Source organism: Mustela putorius, unplaced genomic scaffold (assembly GCF_011764305.1).
Source record: "Mustela putorius furo isolate JIRA1106 unplaced genomic scaffold, ASM1176430v1.1 tig00003901_pilon_pilon_pilon, whole genome shotgun sequence".
In the NCBI taxonomy this organism is placed as follows: Eukaryota; Metazoa; Chordata; class Mammalia; order Carnivora; family Mustelidae; genus Mustela; species Mustela putorius.
In genome coordinates, this window is record NW_025422049.1 from 18,030,419 (window position 1) to 18,055,094 (window position 24,676).

Here is a 24,676-nt window from a genome sequence, read left to right on the forward strand (position 1 = left end):
CTTCATCTTTAAAAATGATCTGAGCCAGTGACCCCATTACTATTTCTCGACATGCTCTTTTTTTCTGACATGCTGTCTGCTCACTGATGTTCCTAGCTCTTCCAAAAGCCAGTAACCAAAAATCTTAGCACACTTTTGGGGTCACATTCTGCTTTCCTTTTTTAACTGCTTCTCTTAAAATACTTACTTTGCTTTTGCTTCAGTCTGTCACTTTATGTATCAATTACATATGGCCTTTCAACAGCAGAACACACCATCTGGTCTAACAACTGAAGCCCACACCCTTCTGCCAGAATGCGTTCCTTCCCCAAACATTTATTTGCTGTTGTATAGACACGGGCTATGTCCCAAAATGAGATACAGGTGATATACTGGATCCACAAGGTCTACGCTACTTGAAGTTCATTAGAGAATAGCCAGACTGGTCCTCAAGCCAGGTGAGCCAGGTGGCCATCTCTCTTCTTTCCGGAATGTTCTGACACCATTCCACAAACACCCATGCCTCCCCTAGTGCCCTTATCAGGAATACTACACAAACCATCCTGTGTTTTTTTTGTGTGTTTTTGTTTTCCCCTCTCCTCAGGGGCATTGCATGGTTAAGTCTCTAGCTTAAATGTGTAAATTTTTATTTGGACCTTCTAAAAAAAACCTGTATTAAAAACCTAAATCCAGGGACGCCTGGGTGGCTCAGTTCGTTAAGCAGCTGCCTCCGGCTCAGGTCATGATCCCAGCGTCCTGGGATCGAGTCCCACATCGGGCTCCTTGCTCAGCAGGGAGCCTGCTTCTCCCTCTGCCTCTGCCTGCCATTCTGTCTGCCTGTGCTCGCTCTCTTCCCCCCTCTCTCTCTGATAAATAAATAAAATTAAAAAAAAAAAACCTAAATCCAGTTGTATTATTTGGGTAACAGAATAGTGAGCCAAAGCCGACTCTCCTTTTCTGGAGTCCTCAATGTTGTATTTTACTTGAGCTATTCCTCTTCAGTTCCCGCCTCTTGCGCACACCCTCTCCTTCCTCTTTCACACACTCTTCCTTCGTGTCTCCATTCTAGACCCTGACTGTGCCACAAGGCTCAATCCTGGGCCCTCACTCAGCTCACCACTGAATGACTCTGCCTCCACGCTGAAGGCACTCAGTCTACATCTCTAGCCCTGATCTTTCAACCACCACAAAGGCCTGAATTTCAACTCCTTCTAGAACATTTGCCCTTGCAGTTCTGAGAGTACCATGTTTTCCCTCCTCCAGATATTTGAGCAAACTATTTTCTTTCTGCTAGAGCACTTCCTGCCCCTTACTCCATCCCTGTTCCCCAACTGGGCATCCAAAAACCCTCCCAAAGCCTCTTCTGACGGATGTCCCTCCCATGCAGATTTCTCTCAATCCCTTGTGCTTCCATTGTCATAGAACCCACCACAGTGTCTTGTAACTGTGTCCTTGACTATCATTCTCCCCACACTGAGCTGAAAACTCCACCAGGGTTGGGACTGAGCTCTTTTATCAATATAACCCCAACATCCCTTCTGGTACTTGGCATCTAATAGGTGTTCAGTAAACGTTTGATGAATGAATAAATGCTAAATGACCCATGATTATAACAAACTCAAGGCTAAAGTCAAATCATCCCACCCAAACTGTTAGCCCCTTCCAAATTTCCCTACTTCTATCCCCAGTACCACTACTCTTCAAGTCATCTCCTATTCCAAAATCATTTTTTAATTCTTTCTCTCCAACATCTGTAACCATAGAGTCAACCATTCACCAAGTCCCGTCCATCGTTCTTCACAGTCTCCAGTTTGACCCTTCTCTCTAACAAACTCATTCATGATTCCCTGCTTTGAGCTCCATGACTCCCTTTCCCTGAGTCCCTTTGCACTTCCTACCGTCCTGCACACACCTCTGTCATGGCACTTACCATACTGCTTTGGAATGTTTGATATACTTATCTGTCTCTCTTACCAAGTTCAAAACTCTGCAGGGCAGTGACTGTGCCTGATTTCCTGTGTCCCCAGCTCCTACTGCTATGACTTGACCAGTGTTCAGTAAACAAAGTGAGTGCTCATGAATTGTTTGTTAAATGAATGAATGACTCCTTGGCCTTGATCCCTGGTGCTACAGTTTAAGCTACTATCTGTCCTGTCTTCAGGGGAGATAAAGAACAAGACATTACCTCATTACATCAACCATTCGAGAACTTGCGTGTCATTATCACATTTCCCCCCTTTCAACTTTGCTTCTTTGGGCTTAGTAATTCTTCTTTCCTTCATCTTTCCTCACCTATATTATACTTCTGGAATATGTTCCTTTTCCCAATAAGAATAGACAGGATTTTCATCCACCTAGGAAGCAATCTCTAAGTCAACATTTTGTAAATTGTGCTCGGACTGACAACTATTAGCTCCTTGCAGATAGTGGTGAGGAGAAGACTTGGAACAAGAGAAACGACAAAAACAGAGAGATGGCAGCACAGATAATAGGAGTACCCACTTGCTAAGCCTGCTTTCAAACCAATTTTTTAAAAAAAATAGAAAACATCTTCTGACACATTAATACTATGTGAGAACACAGCCAGAGACTCCATATAATTATTCGATGGAAAAAAAAACAGGAGTTCAGATAAGTCTTAGCACACAGTTCGAGCAGAGATGGAATAAAAAGCATTTTACCTCCCACCCCCACAAAATGAGTAGAGATTTGATACATATTAAAGTAGTGGGGAGCACGTTGTAGAAAGAGCACAGAGAAGCCAGATCCAGAAGCAAGAGTGATCCTATGATCATGAGCTGAAGGCTAGTTTAGCTAGTTTAGAAACTGCATGCCAGATATTAATTACCCTCAACCCCATACTTATGTGTCCACCACCATATCATAGAGAGTGCCAATCTGGACCCAAACACTTCGTTTATATGATATTTTGCTACTGTGGTTCAATACCTAAGCGGGTGAAATGGAGAAGTAACTTTTTCTGCTCCCTCACCTATAGTAACCCAGCCTGGCTTCACTGAAGCTTCTCATCATGAGAATTTATGACATGGCTCATTTATTATGGAGATCTTAGTCTCAGGATAGATTATACTGAGGCCATGACCCTTCCTAGGAAGACCATGCTCACGGCCTTATGCTCATGGCATCCTCATACCCAACCTCTCTATAGATACGCCCACAGAAGATGAACACAGATGCTCTCTCCTCCTCACACACAGTGAAACACATAGACAAACAAACAGAGGCATTCTCAGCTGCTTAGCCACGCAGAAATACACACACTCATATATGGTGACACATACCTATGTATGCAAATATACTTCCTCTCAACCCAGGCTTTCATAAAGAGCTTTCTTTCTTTCTCTCATATTAATAGTCATGCTGGTTCTGAAACAGTCAAATGCCCAGTGGTAGATAAGTTGAGAGGGTATCTGTCTTGGCAGACAGAAGTGGGTGTCGAGTGGGTGAGCAGACAAATGACTGGGAGAAGGTGGTGGCTGAGTGAGAATGGGTGGGTGGATGACAGAGTGACTGAGTAGGAAGAAAGGCAAGTAATCAACTCTGATAAGATTCTAGAATATCATATTTTCCAACCTTTTAACTCTTGTTGTGACTTTCCTTTGAACATTCTCCAAGTCTCATATCTCCCTTCTCTTTGTCTAGCGATCTTTAGCTCTCTCTGTCTCAGCCTCTCTTTCTGTGTGGATGGGGGGGGTGAGTGTGTGTGTGTGTGTGTGTGCACGTGCACACACACACGCGTGCACACCTTACTTTCCCATAACAAAAAGCTTACTCTGGTGCCAAGTAATATTTTATAACAACAAGATCCCTGATATGTAAATGTAACTGCATTTAAGAATTATTTGTAGTAATGAATTTGTGGAAATGTAATGAAAAAAAGAAAATGTGCTTGTTTATTCCTTTCAGGAAATTCCTCTATTCCCTCTGGTTTTCATCAGCTATATTTTTGGCAGGGTATGGACATGGAAATGTGAAGACATCACTCTCAAAGAGAATTATAATAATCGCATCTGATTTATACAGATGTCACCATAGGGTTAGGCAGTTGGAAAATCCAGCAATCCAAATGAATAGGCACTTAAAATAAGGACATGCCATACATTTGCAAACACTCAGTTTTTTTTTAACATTATCAGTAGTCCATGGGAGATTTTTTTTCCAGACCTCTGAAGTAGTCACAATGGCAAGACAGATTGATATGTTACAAGATGAGAGCTAAAGCAAGCGATAGACGCCAGTGGTATACTTCCCGCAGATCTGTTATAAAGATTCCATTCACTTGGATGCCTTGAGCATATACTGTGTATGCAAGGCACGAAGGAGGATACTGAAGAAATAAAAGACATTGTGCCTGGCCTCAAAGAATTCATGGGATAGTTGGGGTGTTTTAGAGTGGACCTTATGGGGTTTTAGCTGGGGACTAAAGAATGAGTAGGACTCCTAAGAGGGTCAAGAAAAGAGCACGGGTCAAAGTTAGGAGTCACCCAAAAGAAGGAGTGGTGTGTTCAGGAGACGGTTAGGAGGCTAGTCTGGGCAGATGAAGGTAGCATGTCTGAGAGTGGTAGCAGGGTAAGACAGATGGGCAGCACACGAATCAAGTCGTACAGGATTTAGAATGTGGAGTTGAGCTCTGTCATCAATACAGATCATTGAAATGTGACCTCTTTTTATAAAGCCAACACTTATGAATGCAACAGTATCGATCTCTTTGAAGGAGAGAAACTCGTGGGCAGATGAAAACTCTTTAACATGTGAAGCATTTTTATAGAAATGCAGCAAAATATCACAAGTTAAGAATATATATTGGGATCGGGGCGCCTGGGTGGCTCAGTGGGTTAAGCCTCTGCTTTGGGCTCAGGTCAGATCTCAGGGTCCTGAGATCAAGCCCGCCTCGCCTTGGGCTCTCTGCTCGGCAGGGAGCCTGCTTCCTCCCCCCCCCACCCCACCCCACCCCCGCCCGCCTCCTCTCCGCCTACTTGTGCTCTCTTTCTGTCAAATAAATAAATTAAATCTTTTTTAAAAAAGAATATATATTGGGACTAGCTCATGGAAAGAGAAGGGACAGAGGAAATAATGACTCTGATAGGCCTTTCTACTGTGAAGAAAATTATTCTTTGGAATTGAAGAATTAATTGAACCACTAGTGGCCTTCGGAAAGACATGTAGTTAGAATGGACAACTAAATAGGGATAATAAACCATAGTAAGTATCCCAAACCCTGTCATCCAGTTTGAGCACATGTTAAGAAGATAGGCTGGCTTCTGGTTATTCTGACCTTTCATCTTATAACATACCAGTGTGTTTATTCTTTATTGAACAAATAAATACTAGAAACCACTAATCCTACTCAGGGAGGTTAGTACAGAAAGGGTAGTTATCAAGGTCAACGGGGAAGTTCCAGAACCGAAAAGAACAAATAAACACCATTTCACTCACTGGTCGGAAAGTAAAACCCGTAAGTATATGTAGTATCCTCCTTCCCCTTCTCCTGTAGGACTGTCATGCTCTCTCAGGGCCAATGGAGTAAAAGCCCCAGGCCATCTCCCCCATAGCTTCTGACAATCCGTTTTCCCCTTTCTCCCTGGGGAAGAATCTGGCAGGTTAAGGGGATAATCCTAAATGCTTTTAAATTTAAATGAACCCAAAGAAGTAAGAATACTGAGACACTAAAAGTCAGACCTCCTCTCTGCTTCATGTGGAGAACTCATAGCCTTTACACCAAAGTGATTCCCCACACATCCAACACACACACGCACGCACACACATACACTCACACACACTCTCTCCCGCCCCAAAGTCCAAGATGTTCCAGACAACATAACAAACCACGCGGTTGGGAATGATTCATATGTTTCCACTCTCGGTCCAAAAATGAGCCAAAAAAAAGTTTCCACTTAATTTATAATCAGAATTTTCTGCACGTTTCCTAAAAAAATTAAAGGGGAACAATTCAAAAATCTGGCCTTTCTTTCTCCAAAGATTACTGATTAGTTACAGACCAAAGTATCTTTTGGTAAAATACTTTTGTGCTCCAACCAGCCCCGGAGACTAGGGCTATGGCTGTGTGGTGCCAAATAGCTAATCAATCATCCAGTGTTTTCGTGTTTTCGGATGTTTTCAAAAAGCTGGTGTTCTGCAGATACAGGCTTATTCTATCCAGTCTTTTGTTATCTCCATCGTACATATGGATACAGAGTTTTCTGTTTGGAGTGTTTCTCAAGGCCAATGCCTTATTATAGTTCCAACACCTGCAAATATTTGGCAGAAACTGCTCCATCCTCTCCATATCCCCCCCTTCCTGCAGCCCCACCCCCACCTCTTGCAATTACGAAGCTGTACGTTTCTACAGTATGTCCTTTCCTTGATGCTGATAATCGTTTATCAGTGACCCATGAAATGTGCAATTGCCAGAGCATAAAGTTAAGTTGCAAATCACATTTCATGGGCAAAACTTAGGTCCAAAACAAAACGGCGGCAGGCCACAGCAGAAAGGATACTTAACGTGGGGTCTAAAAGCCGAGTTCCCATTCCAATTCTGTGACTCTGACCGAATCACTTAACCTCGCCAGGTCTTAGTTCATACCACGTTACAGTGTGAGGCTTCAGCTAGAACAAGTGCAGGGCCTAGCGTGTTAGGCATCTAAGAACTGAAATCAATGAGCTTATTCCTCGCTATAGTTTGGAAGGGAATGAGAATATCACCCTTGAGTGAAATCCACAGAAAAGTGCTGAATTTCATACAAATTTGTAAATATTTGGTATAAATAAAAATCGAAGGTGGCACAAACCATTGTCAGCGTGACTACTTCTCAATACTGCTTGCAACAAGTTACGGGAAAGGAAAATATATCCTATTCAGAGTATTGCTTCCATCGCCAACCATGAAACTTTTAGGTAAGTTACCAGGACTTGTTCAGGACATGGCAAAAGGGTCTATCTGGGTCTTCCTTCCAGCTTGGCTTCTATATCCAGGCCCTGTTTGGGGGTGGTCATCTTGTCAGTCATTTAAACATTTATTTTTCCTGGAATTTCTGCTAAATAGCTCCCTTCGTAAGAGCAGTTAAGCCACACAGCGGGCAGGCAACGGGAAGAAAACAATTTGCCGGAGCTGACATGTGTTAACATCAAAGTGAGGCAATAGGGTTTTATAAAATAGGCACTTAGTCTTGTGCATAAATACTATGCGGCATGACAACTTCGGAAAACTCTGTCCACGGAACACAAATTAAAGACTGGGAACTTCCAAGGCAGGGACTGCGACCAAGGGCTTCAGTCTGCAACCCACAAAAACGAGCACAGGCACAAAATCGGATACTGGATTCAAGATTTATTGCCTTCAGTTTAAAGTTTTAGTTCAGACATTGGATTATCCCTCCTGACTTCTGGTAAACTAAAATTCCTTTTTTAAATTTTTGGTCCGCTGTTCTGCTCTGGGTTTGGTTTTTGGTTTTTTTTTTTTTTTTTTTTTTTTGGTTTTGTTTTGTTTTGTTTTGCTTTTTAAGGCAGGCTTAGAATGAGCCCCAGTTAAGGGCTTGAGGGCAATTAGTAGCAGGCAGCCAATGCCAGGCCTTTGTTTCTTTAGCGCACTGAGCGGGCTAACACAGACTCTACTGTCCTCCACACAAATCTCCCGCCTACATAGAGACACACTCAGACACCTCCACAGAGACACGCCCAGCTTTCCCATTGCTCTCCCCATAGCTGTGCATATCAGCACATATGCTAATTATAGTACACCTACACAGGTACTCACATACTTAAAAGAAGAGGTGGAAAGATCATGACAAAGATATGTAGTGTGCCATGTATCACTGACAGAGGAGAGAGGGACTCGTTTCCCTGGATGGGCTACTGGAGTGGCACATAGGGCCAAGGGCTTAACTCATCCAGACCAGAACTGGCCAGAGGTGAAGGAATGAAAGCAGGTTTATGCAACTGACAAAACAGGTTCCAGTGAGAGCTTGCAAGTGGGTAGGCTATTCCTCACGAGAGCACCTTGGGAGTTAATGGACTTGTCACCTAGGTAAGGTGGCCCTAGCTTTGTTAGGGAAGTCACTAACTGTACGGCTACGTATAAAAGAGACCAAGCTGTGTAAGGGATATTTCCCAGATCCCTTACCTTGAGTTTCTCAAATCGGTCATTCAGGGACGCGACCTGATGGTCTCGGTGACGTCCCACCAGTTTGCATAAGGCACAAATCAATTGGTCATCGGACACACAATACATGTTCACTTTCTCATTCTCATGGTCCAAGCAGGTGATCCCTCGGAGATGCGTGTCGGGCACTGGTTCCACCAGGCGGTGGCTGGTGAAAGGTTTCTTGTTGGGGTGTGTGGCCCGCAGGCAACGGTCACAGTAGGAGACCTCACAGGTGATGCATGTTTTCACTGCATCCCTTGGCGGGTCCTGCTCGCAGAACTGGCAAGCAATTCGCTCACTCGACATGGCCGTGCTGGGCCTATAAGTCCTCTCCCGGCGGCTCTCACTTGGGGAATTGGGCCCACTGACGGAAGCCTTCTGGAAGCGATCGATGATGTTCTGCAAAGTCACATTCCTCTTGAGGCCATCCAGGCCCCGGTGGTTCAGCGAGATAACATACCTGCACGTAGGACACTGGAAAGCAGTAATGGGTTCAATGGATTCACCAGAGCTGCAGCTCGAGACCAGGATGCGGTGGGCACAGCTGAAGCAGAGGCTGTGGGCACAGGGGAGCAGCAGGGGGTCCTCGAACAACTCCAGGCAGATTGGACAGGTCAATTCGGACTCCAGTGTTTCCATCTTTAGTGAAAATAATCCTGCTGGGGCATTAAGAACCACAGAGGCTGGGCTTTCACCTGCAAGGAATACAAAGCAGGAGTCACTAAGCGTCTCCAAAGGAAACGTGGATAGAGCGTTGGTTCCACGCTCACCAGCGGTGACTCGGCGCGCTGGATTCCCCGAGCGATGCTGGAGCAAGAGGAAAGCCAGCTGGAAATTAATCAAAAAGCCTTTTGCCCCCTGCTTCAAGCATTGCTTTCGACAAATGCCCGAGTTTAGGCTTCTGTGCTAATAAATAGAACTGTGTGGCCACCTCTGAATCCTGGTTGACTGGTTAAGACTACTTTCCAGCTCACAATAACGGCGCGGGGCCATCCCTCACATATCATCCACTGGCATCTCTGGTCCTGGACTATGATGAGCCTGAGGCCTTGCGAAATTCTCCATCCCCATTTTCCAGTACCGTTTTGTATTTTATGTCAAGCAAGCTTTGCACCCTGTCAAGCTCAATGAGAAGGGACTGTGACTTTGCAACTTACTCATCAGTAGCTGCGGATCAATAATGAAGATGCATTATCTTGTGGTTTTGGCTGGGTTTTATTAGTACACACCCACTGAGCGGGCACAGGCCTGCTACAAAGTGCACCTCCCTATGTGTGTTTTCAGACATCCTAAAACGTAACAAGATGCAAACCAACACCCAGATACAAATTAGCAAGGCGAGGGGCCAGAAATTTTCAGATCTGGTAACTTTCACTTTGGTAGGTGCCACCAGAGAGTAAAAGAAGTCACCCAATTAACATGAAACTAATCTCTTGGTCAATCTCTCTCTTCTTCCACAGACATTCCTGAGCTGAACATAATAGATACTGCCAGGGGTCCTCCGTTAATTAAAATCAACACACAGAAATGTTCTAAGCTAGACCTAACTGGGGAAAAATATGTCTTAACAACAGAAAATGTTAATCCTATTTATAGAAAAGAGAAAAAGCTGTCTTTGGCTTTTGAATAACTTTTGTTCATCAGCTCACTATCATTGGAGACCTTCACCAAGGCCTAAAATTTCAATTCTGCCACTAAGTATAACAGATCCATCTTTAAAAGCTGTTTCTAAATCAAACCTTTAAGCGTGCACTAAACTAACTAGCTATCTAATGGAAATCTATAGGAAAGCAGGCTGTAAAAGTAGAGTCTTTTTTCTTTTTTTATTCTTTTTTTTAAAGATTTTATTTATTTATTTGATAGAGAGAGATAACAAGTAAGCAGAGAGGCAGGCAGAGAGAGAGAGAGAGGAGGAAGCAGGCTCCCGGCTGAGCAGAGAGCCCGATGCGGGACTCGATCCCAGGACCCTGAGATCATCACCTGAGCCGAAGGCAGCGGCATAACCCACTGAGCCACCCAGGCACCCCAAGAGTCTTTTTTCTAAAACAGCCACTCTCAGTTTGGTAAGTTCAGACGTTTGTATGACCACTTTCGTTCAAACATGAGACATGTGGTCAGTCTTAGTTTATGATTTACAAGGGATTCTAAATTGTTGGCTGGCCGTATGTGACTTATAGTCTCTATCAGCACTCACCTATAGAGAGGAAAAGGTAAAACAATTACAATATGCATATATCACAGAATCCTAAAATTGGAAGAGACTCTGGAGTTGATGGATTCCAACTTTTGCTCCAGGCAGGAATATACCCTTTGATAGCTCCACTGCTCAAATTCAACATGTCCATAAATGGACTTGCTATTTATGTGACCCCTCCACCCACCCCTCCATCCCCACCACAAAAACCCCAAACACTTGCTCTTCTTCCAGTCTTCCCTATCAGGTGAATATCAGCATCCATGCCTACAAACCTAGGAGTTCGCGCATTGACATGTTTATCGCCACAGCCATTGGTGGCTTCCAGAACATTCTCTTTTATTTCCTTTACAGATCTGTGTCTCCAGCTAACTCTCCCTGCTCCTTGAGGGCATCAACTATTTCATATTTTTATTCTGAGCATGGTGCCTCAGACATATATAGGTATTCAGTAATTATTAAACGAAGGATCCCTTAAAGTAGAAGTCGGAAGAAGGGACCTAGCATTTATTGAGCACCTCCGGTATTCTGAGTACTGTTAAGCCCTTTACACACATCACTTCAATAAATTCTGTCAGGAAGCCTGTGAGGAAGGAACTACCATACCCATATTACAGTTAGGAAACTGGGGCTCAGGATTGCTAGTAAATCAACCAGGAACATACATACCCAGCACACTGGGTCAGTCTGATGCCAGTGCCTGTGCTCTTTCCCCTACACCTTTCTTTCAACCATCTCACCTCCTTCACTGAAGTTCATCTTGACTATTTGCAAGTGGGTTTCTAAACAGCATGTCTCTGCTTCTATTTTTGTCTTTCTGTGTTCTCCTGAGTTTCTCTGAAACCTCCTCTCATTCCGAGTCCCTTCCAGGATCCTATCTTTTTCTTCTAGGCCCAACTCCACCTCACACTGCATTTATTTACTCTCTCTTCCAGAGCTAGAAGTCTGCATTCTTCAATGTCTTTGTTGGGAGCTACCTGGGAGAGCTGAGGAAAGCTTCCCTCCAAAATGACAGATGGTCAGGAGCATTGCTCAAAGACCTTTACGTGTGAAACCTGTAGAAAAACAATTAGAGCATTTGTGGTACTCTTCTAAATCTTAGGAGCGCGCCATACAAATTCTTCCGTACAAGAGGAAAAGCTCTCCCAAGTTTCCCTGAAACCATAAATACTGTTCTGCAGTAAGTGGGACACTTGAACCTCGCTATGAAATTAAGCTTGGCAAAGTTTGCTATAGGTCAGCATTGCCTCAAATAAGGTCAAGAGAGGCCTTTTAACCATGGATTTCTGAACCTCCTAGAACTGTCTGAAGAATGTCGTGTGTTTGTCATATATGCATTCTCATGGGAAGATGTTGTCCACAGCATTCAAAATGTTCTCAGAAGAGTCCTTGACAGAAAAAAGTCAAACATCAGTGCTCTGAAATAATCCACCTTAACTGATTTCAGCTCTATAAAGAATAATATAAGATGGTTACAATCTGTTGCTCATGGTAAGTCACTTTTCTATACTATTTCTATTCTGTTCTGTTTCATCATCATCTAGCAATGGCGGTAGCTGAGACTGGGGAACTGAATCTTTTTTTTCAGCTTCTTCAAACATCTGTTCATCTCATCTCCCATTTATGAGGCCACCTTGTTCTGGCCACTCCTAATATTTCAACATCCTTTCAACTATTTCCCTTTTACGCTACTTCCCTGATTATTGAAGCACTTTTCCCCTTTCAAATTTATCTGACATGTACTCTGTGCCAGGTCCTAAATAATATCCTTTACGGGCATTATCTCATTTCATTTTCACAACGACCCTCTAAAAGGTAGGTAGTATAATTACCCCCCCAAATAATAATAACCTGTCCCAGATCACATTTATTTGCAAGTAGCAGAGCTAAGATTCAAACCCAGAATAAGACTGAGAGTCCAGAAATAAACTGATATACACATATGTTTATGGGCAAGTAAGTTTTTTTTTTTTTTTTAAGATTTCGTTCATTCATTTGACAGAGAGATCACAAGCAGGCAGAGAGGCAGGCAGAGAGAGAGGGGGAAGCAGGCTCCCCGCTGAGCAGAGAACCCGATGCGGAACTCGATCCCAGGATCCCAAGATCATGATCCGAGCCGAATGCAGAGGCCTAACCCACTGAGCCACCCAGGCGCCCCGGGCAAGTAAGTTTTGACAAGGATTCCAAGTCCACTCAGTGAGGAAAGAACAATCTTTTCAACAAATGGTATTACAACTGCATATCTACACACACAAAAAAGAAAAAGGTGATGAAGTTAGACACCCCCCCCACATACCATATACAAAAAATTGTCTCAAAATAAATCAACAACTTAAGTGAAAGTGCAAAAACTACAAAATCTCGGAAGGGAACATAGGTGTAAATCTTTGTGAACTTAGATTAGACAAGTGTTTCTTTTCCTTCTTTTTAAAAGAACACAAGCAGGGGGAGTGGGATAGGGAAAAGCAGGCTTCCTGCTGAGCAGGGAACCTGATGCAAGTCTTGATCCCAGGACACTGGGATCATGACCCAAACCGAAGGCAGACTTAATGACTGAGCCACCCAGGTGCTTGTAGGCAAGGGTTTCTTACATTGCACTAAATGCACAAGCAACCAAAGAAAAAATAGATAAACTGAACTTCATCAAAATTTAAAACTTTGTGCTTCAAATGACATCAAGAAAGTGAAAAGACTACTTACAGAATGGGAAAAAATAATTTCAAGTCACAGATATGATACAGGTCCAGTATCTAGAAATACACAGAACTCTTAAAAATCCACAGTAAAAAAGACCCCCCCCAAAAAAAATGGGCAAAGGATCTGAAGAGACATTTCTCCAAAGATGATATACAAATAAAGGATCAGTAAGCATATGAAAAGATACACAACACCATTAGCCATTAAGGAAAGCCAAATCAAAACCACACTGAAACACCACTTCGTACTCACTGGGATGGCTATATTACTACTTCACACCTACTAGGATGACTGTAATTTTAAAAAATAGCAAATATCAGCGAGGATCTGGAAAAACTGGAATCCTCAGACACTGCTGGTGGGAATGTAACATGGTGCATTTGCCTTAGGAAATAATCTGGCAATTCCTCGGATGGTTAAATGTGGAGTTAGCTTATGATCCAGAAGAACTGAAGATGTGCTCACTCAAAAACTTGTACACAGATGTTCATAGCAGCATCATTCATAATAGCCAAAGGGTAGGAATAACCCAAATGTCTGTCAACTGATGGATAAACAAATATGGTACATCCATCCAATGGAATATTATTCATCAAGAGAAACTAATAAAGTATTGATCTATACCACAACATGGAAGGAGCCAGTCACAGAAGGCCAAAAGTTGTATGATTCTTTTAATATGAAATGCTCAGAATAGGCAAAACCATAAGAACATAAAGTAGATTAGTGGTTGCCAAGGGTTGGGGAGAGGGAGGGAAAGGTGGTGACTCCTAATGGGTACAGAGTTTCTTTGGGGGATGACAAAGAAAATGTTCAGGAATCAGTGTGATTGTTGCACAGCTTTGTGAATATACTAAAATCCACCAAATTGTACACTTTAAAACAGTGACTATTATGATACATGAATTACATCTGAATTTTTTTTAAAAGACTCAAACCCAGGTCTGACCCTGGAGTGTAAACAATTCACCACTATACTATACTGCCATCTATGTAACTATGTAGTCATTCTAAACCTTACTGGATTACTTCTTTCTATTGTTTTTCTAGGTCAGTGAGTCCCTGTCTAGATTTTCCAACACCCTAGAATACCTCTAATGATCAATGGTTGTCAGAAAGTTCTCAGTTGCCAATTTGTATTCATTTAAAAACCACAAAGCTTGCCTGGGGTGGCTCAATCAGTTGGGCATCTGACTCTTGGTTTCAGCTTGGGTCATGATCTCAGGGTCCTGGCCTCCAGCCCCTAGTAGGGCTCTGCTCTCGGTGCAGAGTCTGCTTGGGATTCTCTCTCTCTCTCCCTCTCCCTCTGCCCCTTCCCTTGATATCGCTTTCTCTCTCTCTCTAAAACAAATAAAATCTCTAAAAGTGAAATAAAATAAAAACCACAAGACTCCTTAAAAAAAAAAATGCCTGGCTCCTATATCACTAAATACTTTTAGGAGAGATAGAGGGAAGCAGTATGACAAAAATGAAACAGTGGCAAAGTGTCGCAACTTCCAGAAGTCTGTGAATCACTGATCTCTGCAAAATTAGAGTGTGCTAAAGATAAAGACACGATGTGAAACCGATAGAGTGCCACCCGATAACAGGTAATCAGGAAGCTTTTGCCAGAAAACACTATGGTTTGTCACAAAAATGCACTGATGAAATGCCTGGGAGGGCAGACCAATTGCCATGTTAAGAAACAAATGCCCACATCTGAAGACACTGATCTGTTCCCTTCTTTATCATTTAGTATGTTTATGCATTTGCCCTTGCTGGACTTTATAACTGTTTCTGCCTGCCTTATCTTCACTTTGCACCCCCTTCAGGTGGAGACCCCTAAAAAACAGAGGTTGATGAGACAGAACGATAAGAAGCTATCGGAAGGCTGTGTGAGTGAGTGGAAATACAAAAGAGGAGCTTCCATGCAGGTGGTTAAGATAAAAATAATGCATTCTACACCTACAAAATGAAAGATTGATTTCACCATTGCCCTCCAAATCCAGCATGCCGTCAACTCCGATCACCGAGAAAGGCTATGATCTGCACTTGCCAGAATTCTATTATTTCAAATGTTATTTGAACATAATTAAATGCTCCTGTATTTCAGCAGTTTAGATTCAGTCTAGTTTTCATCTCCCAGGTCTGCAGAGCGTGGCCCTGGGCTCTCACTACCTCCCTAAGGAGCCATGGTTCCCTCCCACCCCACAAACACACATCCCCTTCTTCTTCACAGAAAAACCCGAGAGTGTGAAACCAAGCCTGACCTCTGGGCTGTAGAATGAGAATTGAGCTGAGCTGCAGAACTTGTTTTAAAAACAAATTAATGGAAAATAAACATTCTTCAGGATATTAACATGAATGTCCCATGAGCTTTTCCTTAAAACACTACAAACCCCTCTCCCTGCCTTGGGGGATGAGAGAATGAGTCCCAGCTTAATGTGATGTTTCCCTAACTGTAAATGTCATACAAGTTGAACTAGAATCACCACACAATCTCTTTAAGATGCTTTCCAGTTCTGATATCCGATTACTACAGAGCTCTTGCTCTCTGTCCCCACATAGGAATGACACGGAGGCTTTATTGAACACTAGCTGCTCAAAACACAAATCTTATTTATTGGTGTGACAAGAAAGGCTGACCAGTGAAGGGCATCATCGTGAAAGGAACAAAATGCTTTACTTTCCTGTGGCTACACCCAGATGCTGAAGGACAGTGGCTGGTTTTGCCCGTTGTACCTCAAGGAACATATAATGGGTGTTCCTAGAGGACAAAAGAGGGGGAGAGGAGTACAGGGGTGGGGCGGGGGAGTACAAACGAACGAGAACACCTTTTGGAACTGAAAAGGAAGACAACCAAATCCTGGAATGCTCTTAGTAGGAAAGGACCCCCCTGAAGCTGGGGGTGGGGGGAAGGAGCATTTGGGATCACAAAAGGCAACAAATGCATAGAATTCTCACCCTAAAAGGACATGGACTAAAAACAGAAACCCAGGAAAAAAGAGGCTAGGTGGTCAGTAAGCATAACTAATAATAGCCATCTTACATTTGTGTACCATGTGATAGTTTCAAAATGGTTCCAAAGCCATTATCTCACTGGATCCTCAAAACAGGGCCTGGTTATAGCCTGACTCTAAGCTGAATTAGCTGAGTGATCCTAGGTAATACATTTAAAGTGACTGGGCCACAGCCTCCTTATCTGTAGATTGAAAAACACTGGCCTTTCCCCAGCTCACAGGCTCTTATGAGGAGCGCATGAAGATAAAATAAAATTATTAACTTGCTTTACAAATAGGGAGACATTCTCATCATTCACTCACAGACGGACAGATACAAAGCGAGTTATTGAGGAAAGCAGCAAATGTTTGGAAATTCGTTCCCAAACATTTGGAAATTTGTTCCCAAACATGCGGTTTGTATGACGGAGAAGTGTCACACTGCCCTGAAAGTTTTCTGGAGGACCATGTGTCTGTGGTCTTTCTTATGCTCATATGTCTCCCATGTTAGACTGGAGTCTCCCCAAAGGGAAGAACTGTCTGTCTTTTTTTCAGCTTTTATCACGCACAAGTAGAGCTGAGAACTGGAGGTTGATGACTGACTGACAGAGAGCACCAGTGCTAGTTTCTGTCCAAAAGATCATTAAAGCCTACTTAATATTTTATAGCATGTGGATTTAACGGTGTTTTCCTTACAATAGTTAGCTCCTAAAGCCAACCATTGGCTATTTTGTATAATAGAGTCACCATAAACATTCCAGTGAATATCACAATAGCAGAACAGAAAGTCCTATGTTGGCTACAAAGGCAAAAGACTAATCTCAGGAACCAAGAGGAGTATTTGCCAAGGTAACCCAGGAAAACTGACAGGAGTCATAAGTACAATTCATAACACCTTTATCTTCATGCAGAACACACCAGCAGTCACAATGTTGAACAAATGGAGAACCAACTTAATCTACCTCATGCTAGCAGTCCAGCTTTCCATCTGTTCTAGGACTGCTTTTCCCAAGCTCTCTTACCCCGAGCAATGTCTGTAAATGTTTAAATGTTCAGGGACACACCTGGACGGGCAGCCCTCCCCACTCCTACAGAATAAAATTGGCAATATATGTATGTAGGACATACTGTTGAATGTAAGGCTGAGAGCACCCCAAGTTCAGGTCAGAGACAAGGGACAGAGAACAGAAGCCTATTTGAAATCAAGCTTCTGCTCCCTGGGGAATCACATGGAGCCTAGCAACACCAAACAAAGGGCTATAGACAAAGCAATTGAGGATTCTGGACTGTAAACCATTTTTCTATCTCTAGGCTGTATACATTCACACATGTCACCGTCCTACATTAGCATCGTCTCCCAGGCCAGACATCATGCTCCTAACCGGGCAAATTGTAAATCCTGCGATTTTTGGTTTCAGGAGGATTTGAGTTTACATAATGAGTTTGTTACCAGATCATTTGGTCTCTGTTAGAGAAAAGATCCAAAGACTGGAGGCGCTGTTCATCAACCAGAGGAGTCTCACCTGCAGGAAAGAGGCTGAGACAAAGCTCGAGGTCAACCAGTCAGAGCTCTGCGGGGAGACAAGAACCCAGGTAGGACACGTCTTACTAATGATACTTCGCTAACCCACTTAGACTGAACCAACACCCTAGCGTGCACTCAGGTGAACCCTGCGTGAAGAAGGGAGTGGCGGGGTGTTGGAACATTGCTCAAAACCCCTCCACCACCCACACTGTAACCCATCTAGCAGCCTGAGCAGCTCACAGGATTTCTAAGGGAAATGCAGGAGCTGGGAGATGGACTATTGAAAAGATTATGTCTGCCTATGGTCATGGAGAAGGGAAAGATGGAAAAAGAGAAACGCTGGGAAAAGCCACCAACCTCTGGGGCCGACAGAAGACTTTGAGCAGAGTTTTCATTCATGGAAATGGAAAAACATATTGATCCTTGGGAGAGAGGGGAAATGAAAAGGGGACCAGCAAGCAGTCTGCACAGGGAGGATAACAGGAGCTGGAATTTCTCGTCTCAGCACCACTCATCCAGTCTTCTCACTTGTTAGCATGATCCATTGTGCCAGCTGAGAAACACTTTTCTAGTCTCTGCTCTATACTGGGCGGTGATGAACCCAGTGGCTTTTGAGAGACCTGAAGTACAGAGATTACAGTAATGCCACCTGGGTACCAGTGTTGCAGTCATCAAAAATTGGACAACGGGCAACTCTCCTGAACTGTCGTACATCCAGGATCGACCCGTTCCCCATCCTATTTTGACGATGCAATGCTCTAAGTCAAGATCGCCAGCTGAAGTAAGGAGGCCTTTCACAAACACAGTGCCTCGTTTTCCCCTTTGCACAGAAAGACCCAAACAAACAAACAAACGCTGAATGGAAATGGAGCACCCCCTGGCCTCTTCTAGCAGTGGAGTCACATAGCCTTACAGCTAGGGAGTTGCCAAGATCCATAAAGACTGGATGACAGACTCGCAAGAGGCCAAGCAGGTGCCTCTGGAAATGGCCATTCAAGACACATTCTGTGCCTCAGCCCTGCCCTCACATCCTGTTTAGGGCTCTGTACCCTGGCTGGGAAAGACAGAATCTGAGTGCTAAGAGACAGAATGCGAAGAGGACATTCTTTCCTCTTCACCAAGCCAATGAGGTTTGCTGAGTGGTAAAGACCTACTCCTTCTGCAGTTTTCTTCTCAACTGTCATGGTGTCAGCAGGTTATGGGAGGAGGGATGAGGGAAGAGACGGACACACTACGTAGAGCAATTTTTGGATGCAATTATGAGACTCCAGTGGCTTTAGGATCTGCAAGTTGGAGCAAGTTGCCCTGCACTTAGAGGAGGGATTAACTAAACCAATTTCATCTAAATCAATTTGCACTGTTCAGATGATATATTCATGAAGCAACCCAGTCACCCTGATTTGTTGCAGTGCTTCCCAAGGGTGACCTTGCAAGGTAGAACATGCTAGATGACAAGTCTAGTGGTCATGAAAGAGGGAGGGAAACAATCGCCCCTTCATGTCCCTAGCCTCTCCCCCTGCCTTGCTCCTCCCTGTCCTACTCCTGGAGCTGCAAGTAAGGAAGCAGGCCTCAAATAAGCAGGAGGGCCAAAATTCTAGGCCAAGACTGGGGCCTCAGCCCACACAGCAGGGAACTCTGCACATTGTAGGTGCTTAATAAATATTGTTGACTCACGTTGCTAGATGCTAATCATGCTTATATTGCCATGCCTAAAATTATTTGTGCTGCTTTTCAGTAGAAATTAACTAACTGCCCCCATATAGCCTAAAAATGGGTGAGGTTATGTTTTCAAATGAGTCTGACTCAGACTGTTAGGTTAGAGTACATTAGATATGATCCGAGTCTCAACTTAAAATAATCACTCTGCATGCCTAGTTTTATGCATGTTTTCATTCAGTTGTACAGGCATTAGGAGCAACGACAACAAAAAAGGAGTCCTGAGTATGGTGACAGATTTGGCTCCTGGGGGGGGGGGGCTAATAATGGAAAGTTAAGTTTTCCAGTAAACTAGGGTTCCTCCTTACATCCAGTCAATCTATTATCCCAATAAAAGGTAAATTAAGTAATTTATTTGAAAAGCATAATGCTAAGGGTTTATAGAACCCTTTCATCTTCAAAGGACCAAGCCAAGACTCACAATACCCAGCACACAATATCATGCCTTTTACACAAGTGCATCAACTATGAAAGAAAGGTCATAGGGATGTCCTAAGGCCATAAAGCCAATGTAACATCAGATTTGGGATAAATTCTCTTATCGTCCTGACTCCTAGACCTGTATTTCAACCACATAAATCAAGTTGTGAGGAACAACCAGGAAAAATCTAATTCACATTATATATCTGTATTAAGTTAATCGATTGGGCAGGAATATATAAAAATAGCCAAGACTGTCTCCCCCTTAGGGCAATTAGTATGAGTGGAAAGGGGTGAAAAGGGGGACCTGAGGGTTGGGGTAATCAGCTGGGGTTAAGCCAGAAGGAGGGGAGGGAAGCTCCCTATTCCGCATTCCCCTTCTATTGGAACATGGCCAGAGAAGTGATTAGAGTACTGGGAGGGAACAGAATAGGGTTAAAGGCAGTCCTTTATGGCCCAACTCCAGAACCCAAGGAATCAACCCACACACATTACTTGTCTATTTACACAGTCTCCATATATTCCTGTATAGGGCTCCTCCTCGCCGACACACAACCATCACTATCCACTAGCCCCACACTCAGAAATCGTCAAAAAGGCAAACGGGTTGAGAAGCAAGAGGCTGCAGAGCTGGGCGGCAGGCAGAGTGCACAGGTTGGTGGAGGGCAATACGGGGGACAGATGGGTTCTGGTGGGCCATCTGGGTGGGCAGGTAGGTGTGTGACGACTCAGGAAGAAGGCAAGTAAGCTGAGCGCGAAGGCGGGTAGGGGAGTGTGCAAGAGAGAAAGTGAAGAAACTAAGGACACCAGGATCCCAATTTCCTGCTCTGCGAAACCAAAACACACACACATACACACAACAACAACAACAACAACAACGCCTCTAAGAAATAACGCTCTACAAAGTACGAAGTAACCTAAACCTTATCGTCGCTAAAAATGTTTCTGTAAATCCAGTCCGCCGTTATTTACTTAATTCTTTCGAGCCAGGAATGGAAAAACCCCACCTCTGCCCTGTTCAGTCGCAGTCTGTCCACCGGACATATGTAAGTTTTCCCTCTCCCCCACCGGGCTGCTTTCACAGCTAGGCCAGAAATAAGGAACCACCCAGACTGAGACTGGAGGATCGCTTCCCTGGCAGAAAAGGGATTAAGTTTCTTCGGGCCTCCCCGCTGGCAGGGTGTCCACAGCATCTCCGGGCTGCTGCAGCGGCCGCCGCGGGGCGGAGGGCCGGCGGAGGGGCACCGCCCGGGCCGCGGAGGCTGCGGGCCGCCGGAGCGTGGGAAGGCGGCGGTGCCCTTTCCCAGACTCGCGCCCCGGCGCCGGGGGAGCGGCCCCACTGCCCTGCGCCGGGCCGGTCGGGGCTCGGGAGGCCTCGGGCCGCCCCCGCCCCGCACCCCGGAGTGCAAACTCTGTCCCAAGAGGGCAGCGACCGGCGCCCGGGCCAGGCCGGAGATAGCCCCCGCGGCCCCCGCCCCGCCGCCGCCGCCGACAACACCTGGAGCCTCGCGGGCCCCGTCACCCCGCCCCTCCGAGCCCCGGAGCCCTTGGCCCGCGCCCGGCCCCGGCGGCACCTGAGAGGCGGCCAGAGCTGAAGCCGGAGCCCGGGCCGTGCCTCACGCGGGCAGTGGCGCTCTGCTCCCGCGGCCGCGACGAGGGGGCGCGTTTTACCCATAGCGTTCTGGGGTGCCAGCCATCTCCTCAGCGCGCCCGAGGACGCCCGGCGCTCGCCTGCCTCCGCCGGGAGCTGGCTCGGGCTCCGGCGCCAGCTCCTGGGGCCGCCGCGCCGCCGCCGCTGCTGCTCTAGGCCGCCGCCCGCCTTCGCCGCCGCCGCCGCGCAGCAGCCGGGATCCGCCCGCCCGCGCGCCCCGCCAGGGACAGCACGGCGGCTGCGACGCTACCGCAGCTGGGTCTCCCGAGCCAAACTTAAAGAGTTTTCGCCCTTTAGTCCAGGGGCAGCACCATGACACCGCGGCAGCACCACACTGTCATTTCCGCCGCCGCAGAGGAAAAAAAAAAAAAAAAAAAAAAAGGCGATCCCTACGAAAAGGGGGGTGGGGGGCAAACAGGACTGGAGCTGGCGCCCCGAGGGACCACTGGGAAGGGTCTCCGGCAACAGGGGCGCTCGGCCACCTTCCCGGGCTCACCTTCCGCCGCCCCCGCGGCTCCCAGCTCCCCCAGCCCCTCCCGCGGAGGCGCGTTTACATGTTTTCTCCCTTGGCTGGAGTGACCGGAGAAACCTGAGCAAGCAAAGGCAGCGGGTGGGTGGGGTTCGGGTTACTACTGTACCTACCAGCTGATTCCAGCAGCCTTTTCTCCAGCGCCCTGTCATCTTGAAGGAAGACACGCCGAAAGGGGCCCGAGCTGGCGTGTGTGTGCGCGCAAAAGAGAGAGAGAGCGAGAGAGCGAGATCGAGCGAGCGCAGAATGTGTGTGAAATGCTGAAGGAAGACTATGGCCAAACTCTTCTCCCACCCGCCAGCCCCCTGGTCCCACAAGCCACCAGGCTAGAACAAGGAAAAGGCCGTTGCAACCGGCAATGAGAAGAGAGTGCCTGGGTCCACCACACTGGTCCTCAGATGAAGCTTCTTTAATGCAAAGTTAACTACAGAGTAAAACAAAAATAGTGGAGGAGACAGAAAAGGGCAGACAATTGAAGGAAACCCAACCCCTCTTTCTTTTTACAAAGGGAGAATGCCTGTGCTTTATTGGCCTTGGGCAGAAGTTGTGGGGATGGATTAAAGCCACCAAAATTAAAAAAAAAAAAGAAAAAAGAAAAGAAAGAAAAAGAAAAGAAACACAAGAAAGTAGTGTTTCGTTTGCATATTCAAATCCTTGATAGGCAAAACAAGAAGGTGCTTAAAGAGGACAAAGGGGCAGATGCCAGCTATCCAGGTATGATGTCCCTAATAAGCTAATTGGTCCATCCGGAACCCAGAAGCCTCATTGGTCTGGAGTCAGCCTGTCAGCTGACCTGTCATTGGCTCAGAGACCACCACTCCACTCACAAAGAGGATGGGAGACGAAAGAAGGACGATGCCCCCGAGGAGATTCCGCACCTAACATGGAATAAAGGGGGGAGATGAAGGGGGAAAACGAGAGAAAATGAAGGAAACACCTCCCCTCACCACCACACACACACATAAGCCTCCCATTACTGTATATGGGAAGGAGTCCAAAAAATTAAGGTAGCTCTGGGAGTAACCCATCAGGGAACCAATAGTAATTAGCCAACACCCCTGTTAAACAATGTGCTAGAGAGCACTGAGGTGGAAACGAAGACAAAAATCACAACCAGGCTATCCTGATGAAAGTCTGACCCTAAAAGAAATAAAAGTTAATGAGTCACACAAAAACACAGGCAAATGAAAGCAGAAATAGACAAGTAGGACTACATCAAACTTAAAAACTTCTGCATGGCAGAAAAATTAACCATGAAAAGATGCAAATGGGGAGAGACTGTTGGCAAACCATATGTCTGATAAGAGGTTAGTATCCAAAATATATAAAGAGCTCTCACAACCCAATAACAAAACAAATTACCCAACCAAAAAACAGGCAAAGGACTTGAATAGACATTTCTTCCAAGGAGATAGACAAATGGCCAAGCATTTGAAAAGATGTGAAATATCATTAATCATCAGCAAATTGCCAATCAGAACCACAATGAGGTATCACCTCACACCAGTTAGGATGGCTATTATTTTAAAAACAACCCAACAAACAGAAAGAAAAAGTGTTGGCGAGGATCTAGAGAAACTGGAGCCCTTGTACACTGTTGCTGGGAGTGTGAAATGGTACAACTGCTCCGGAAAACAGTATGGAAGTTCCTCAAAAAATTAAAAATAGACCTACCATATGATCCAGCAATCCCTCTTCTGGAACTATAGCCAAAAGAGTTGAAAGCAAAATCTCAAAGACAGATTTGCACCCTCACCTTCATTGCAGCACTCCTAACATGAGACACAAGGTCAGAGCAACCTACATGCCCGGGAGCAGATTAAAGTATAAAGAAAATGAGGCATATACATCCAGTACAACGAGGCATGTACATGTCAGCCTTGGAAAAGGAAGGAAATCTTGGCATATTCTAGGACATGGATGAACCTCGAGGATCATATGCCGAGTGAAACAAGCCAGTCACAGGAGGACAAATACTGCATGATTCCACTTATAGGAGGTATCTAAAATAGTAGAACTCATAGACACAGAAAGTCGAATGGTGGGTGCAGTGGGGAGGTGTTGTTCTATGGATGTGGAGTTTCCGTCATGTAGGACTGGGGTGTAGGTGTGGCGGGGCGGGGTGGGGGTAGATTTCCGGGGAATCCATTGCACAACAATGTGCACATGGCTGACAGTATTGCACTGCACACTAAGAAACGGTGGAGAGGGTAAATTTTATGTCATGTGGTTTTTTGCCACAAGAAAAAAACTAATTTTTCAAAAGCTGAGTCAGAAGGAAACTGATCTTAGCATAACAGAGAAGTGAATAAAGACAAATTATATATGTGTCTTATACCTATCTCTCTCAAGGGTTGTTAAATGAAAACAGCAAGTGGTGTATGGTTTGCTACAACTGTGAAAAGCTGATTACATTGGTTGCCTGAGGGTCAAGCATAGGAGGAAGTATTCAACATCGTATATGCCCTTCTGTACTGCTTGCATTTTTTATAATGTCCCTGTATTACCTTTTCAAAAACAATTTTAAAAGAACAAGGAGCATAGAGACAGAAAATAGAACAGAGGATAACAGGGACTGAAGGGAGGGGAGAATAAGGAGTTAACTGTTCAGTGGCTACAGAGTTTCTGTTTGGAATGATGACAAAGTGCTAGAACTAGATAGTGGTAGGACTTACGCAACCTTGTGAATATACTGATTGCCACTCAAAAATGGTTAGAATGGCAAATTTGATGTGATGTCTATTTTACCATAACGAAATTTCTTTTTTAAATTAAAAGAACAAGGACATATACAGAAATTTTTGTGTAAGAAAACAAATATACAGT

General features: G+C 44.9%; 1 protein-coding gene across 5 annotated transcripts in view; it reads right to left on the minus strand.

Annotated features, from left to right (window-relative positions):
- Positions 1-22,266, minus strand: part of MID2 (midline 2) — a 98,997-nt gene extending 76,731 nt beyond the window's left edge. For 2 of the 5 annotated variants that reach the window (XM_045068235.1, XM_045068233.1), the window contains exons 1-2: positions 21,342-21,811; positions 8,120-8,835 (exon numbers count right to left, since the gene is read on the minus strand). In XM_045068235.1, coding sequence (XP_044924170.1) covers positions 8,120-8,835; positions 21,342-21,345 — 720 coding nt within the window. In that variant the 5' untranslated portion in view covers positions 21,346-21,811. The other 3 variants (XM_004769017.3, XM_004769019.3, XM_045068234.1) reach the window with 3 other exon arrangements.
- Positions 22,267-24,676: the final 2,410 nt, after the last annotated feature.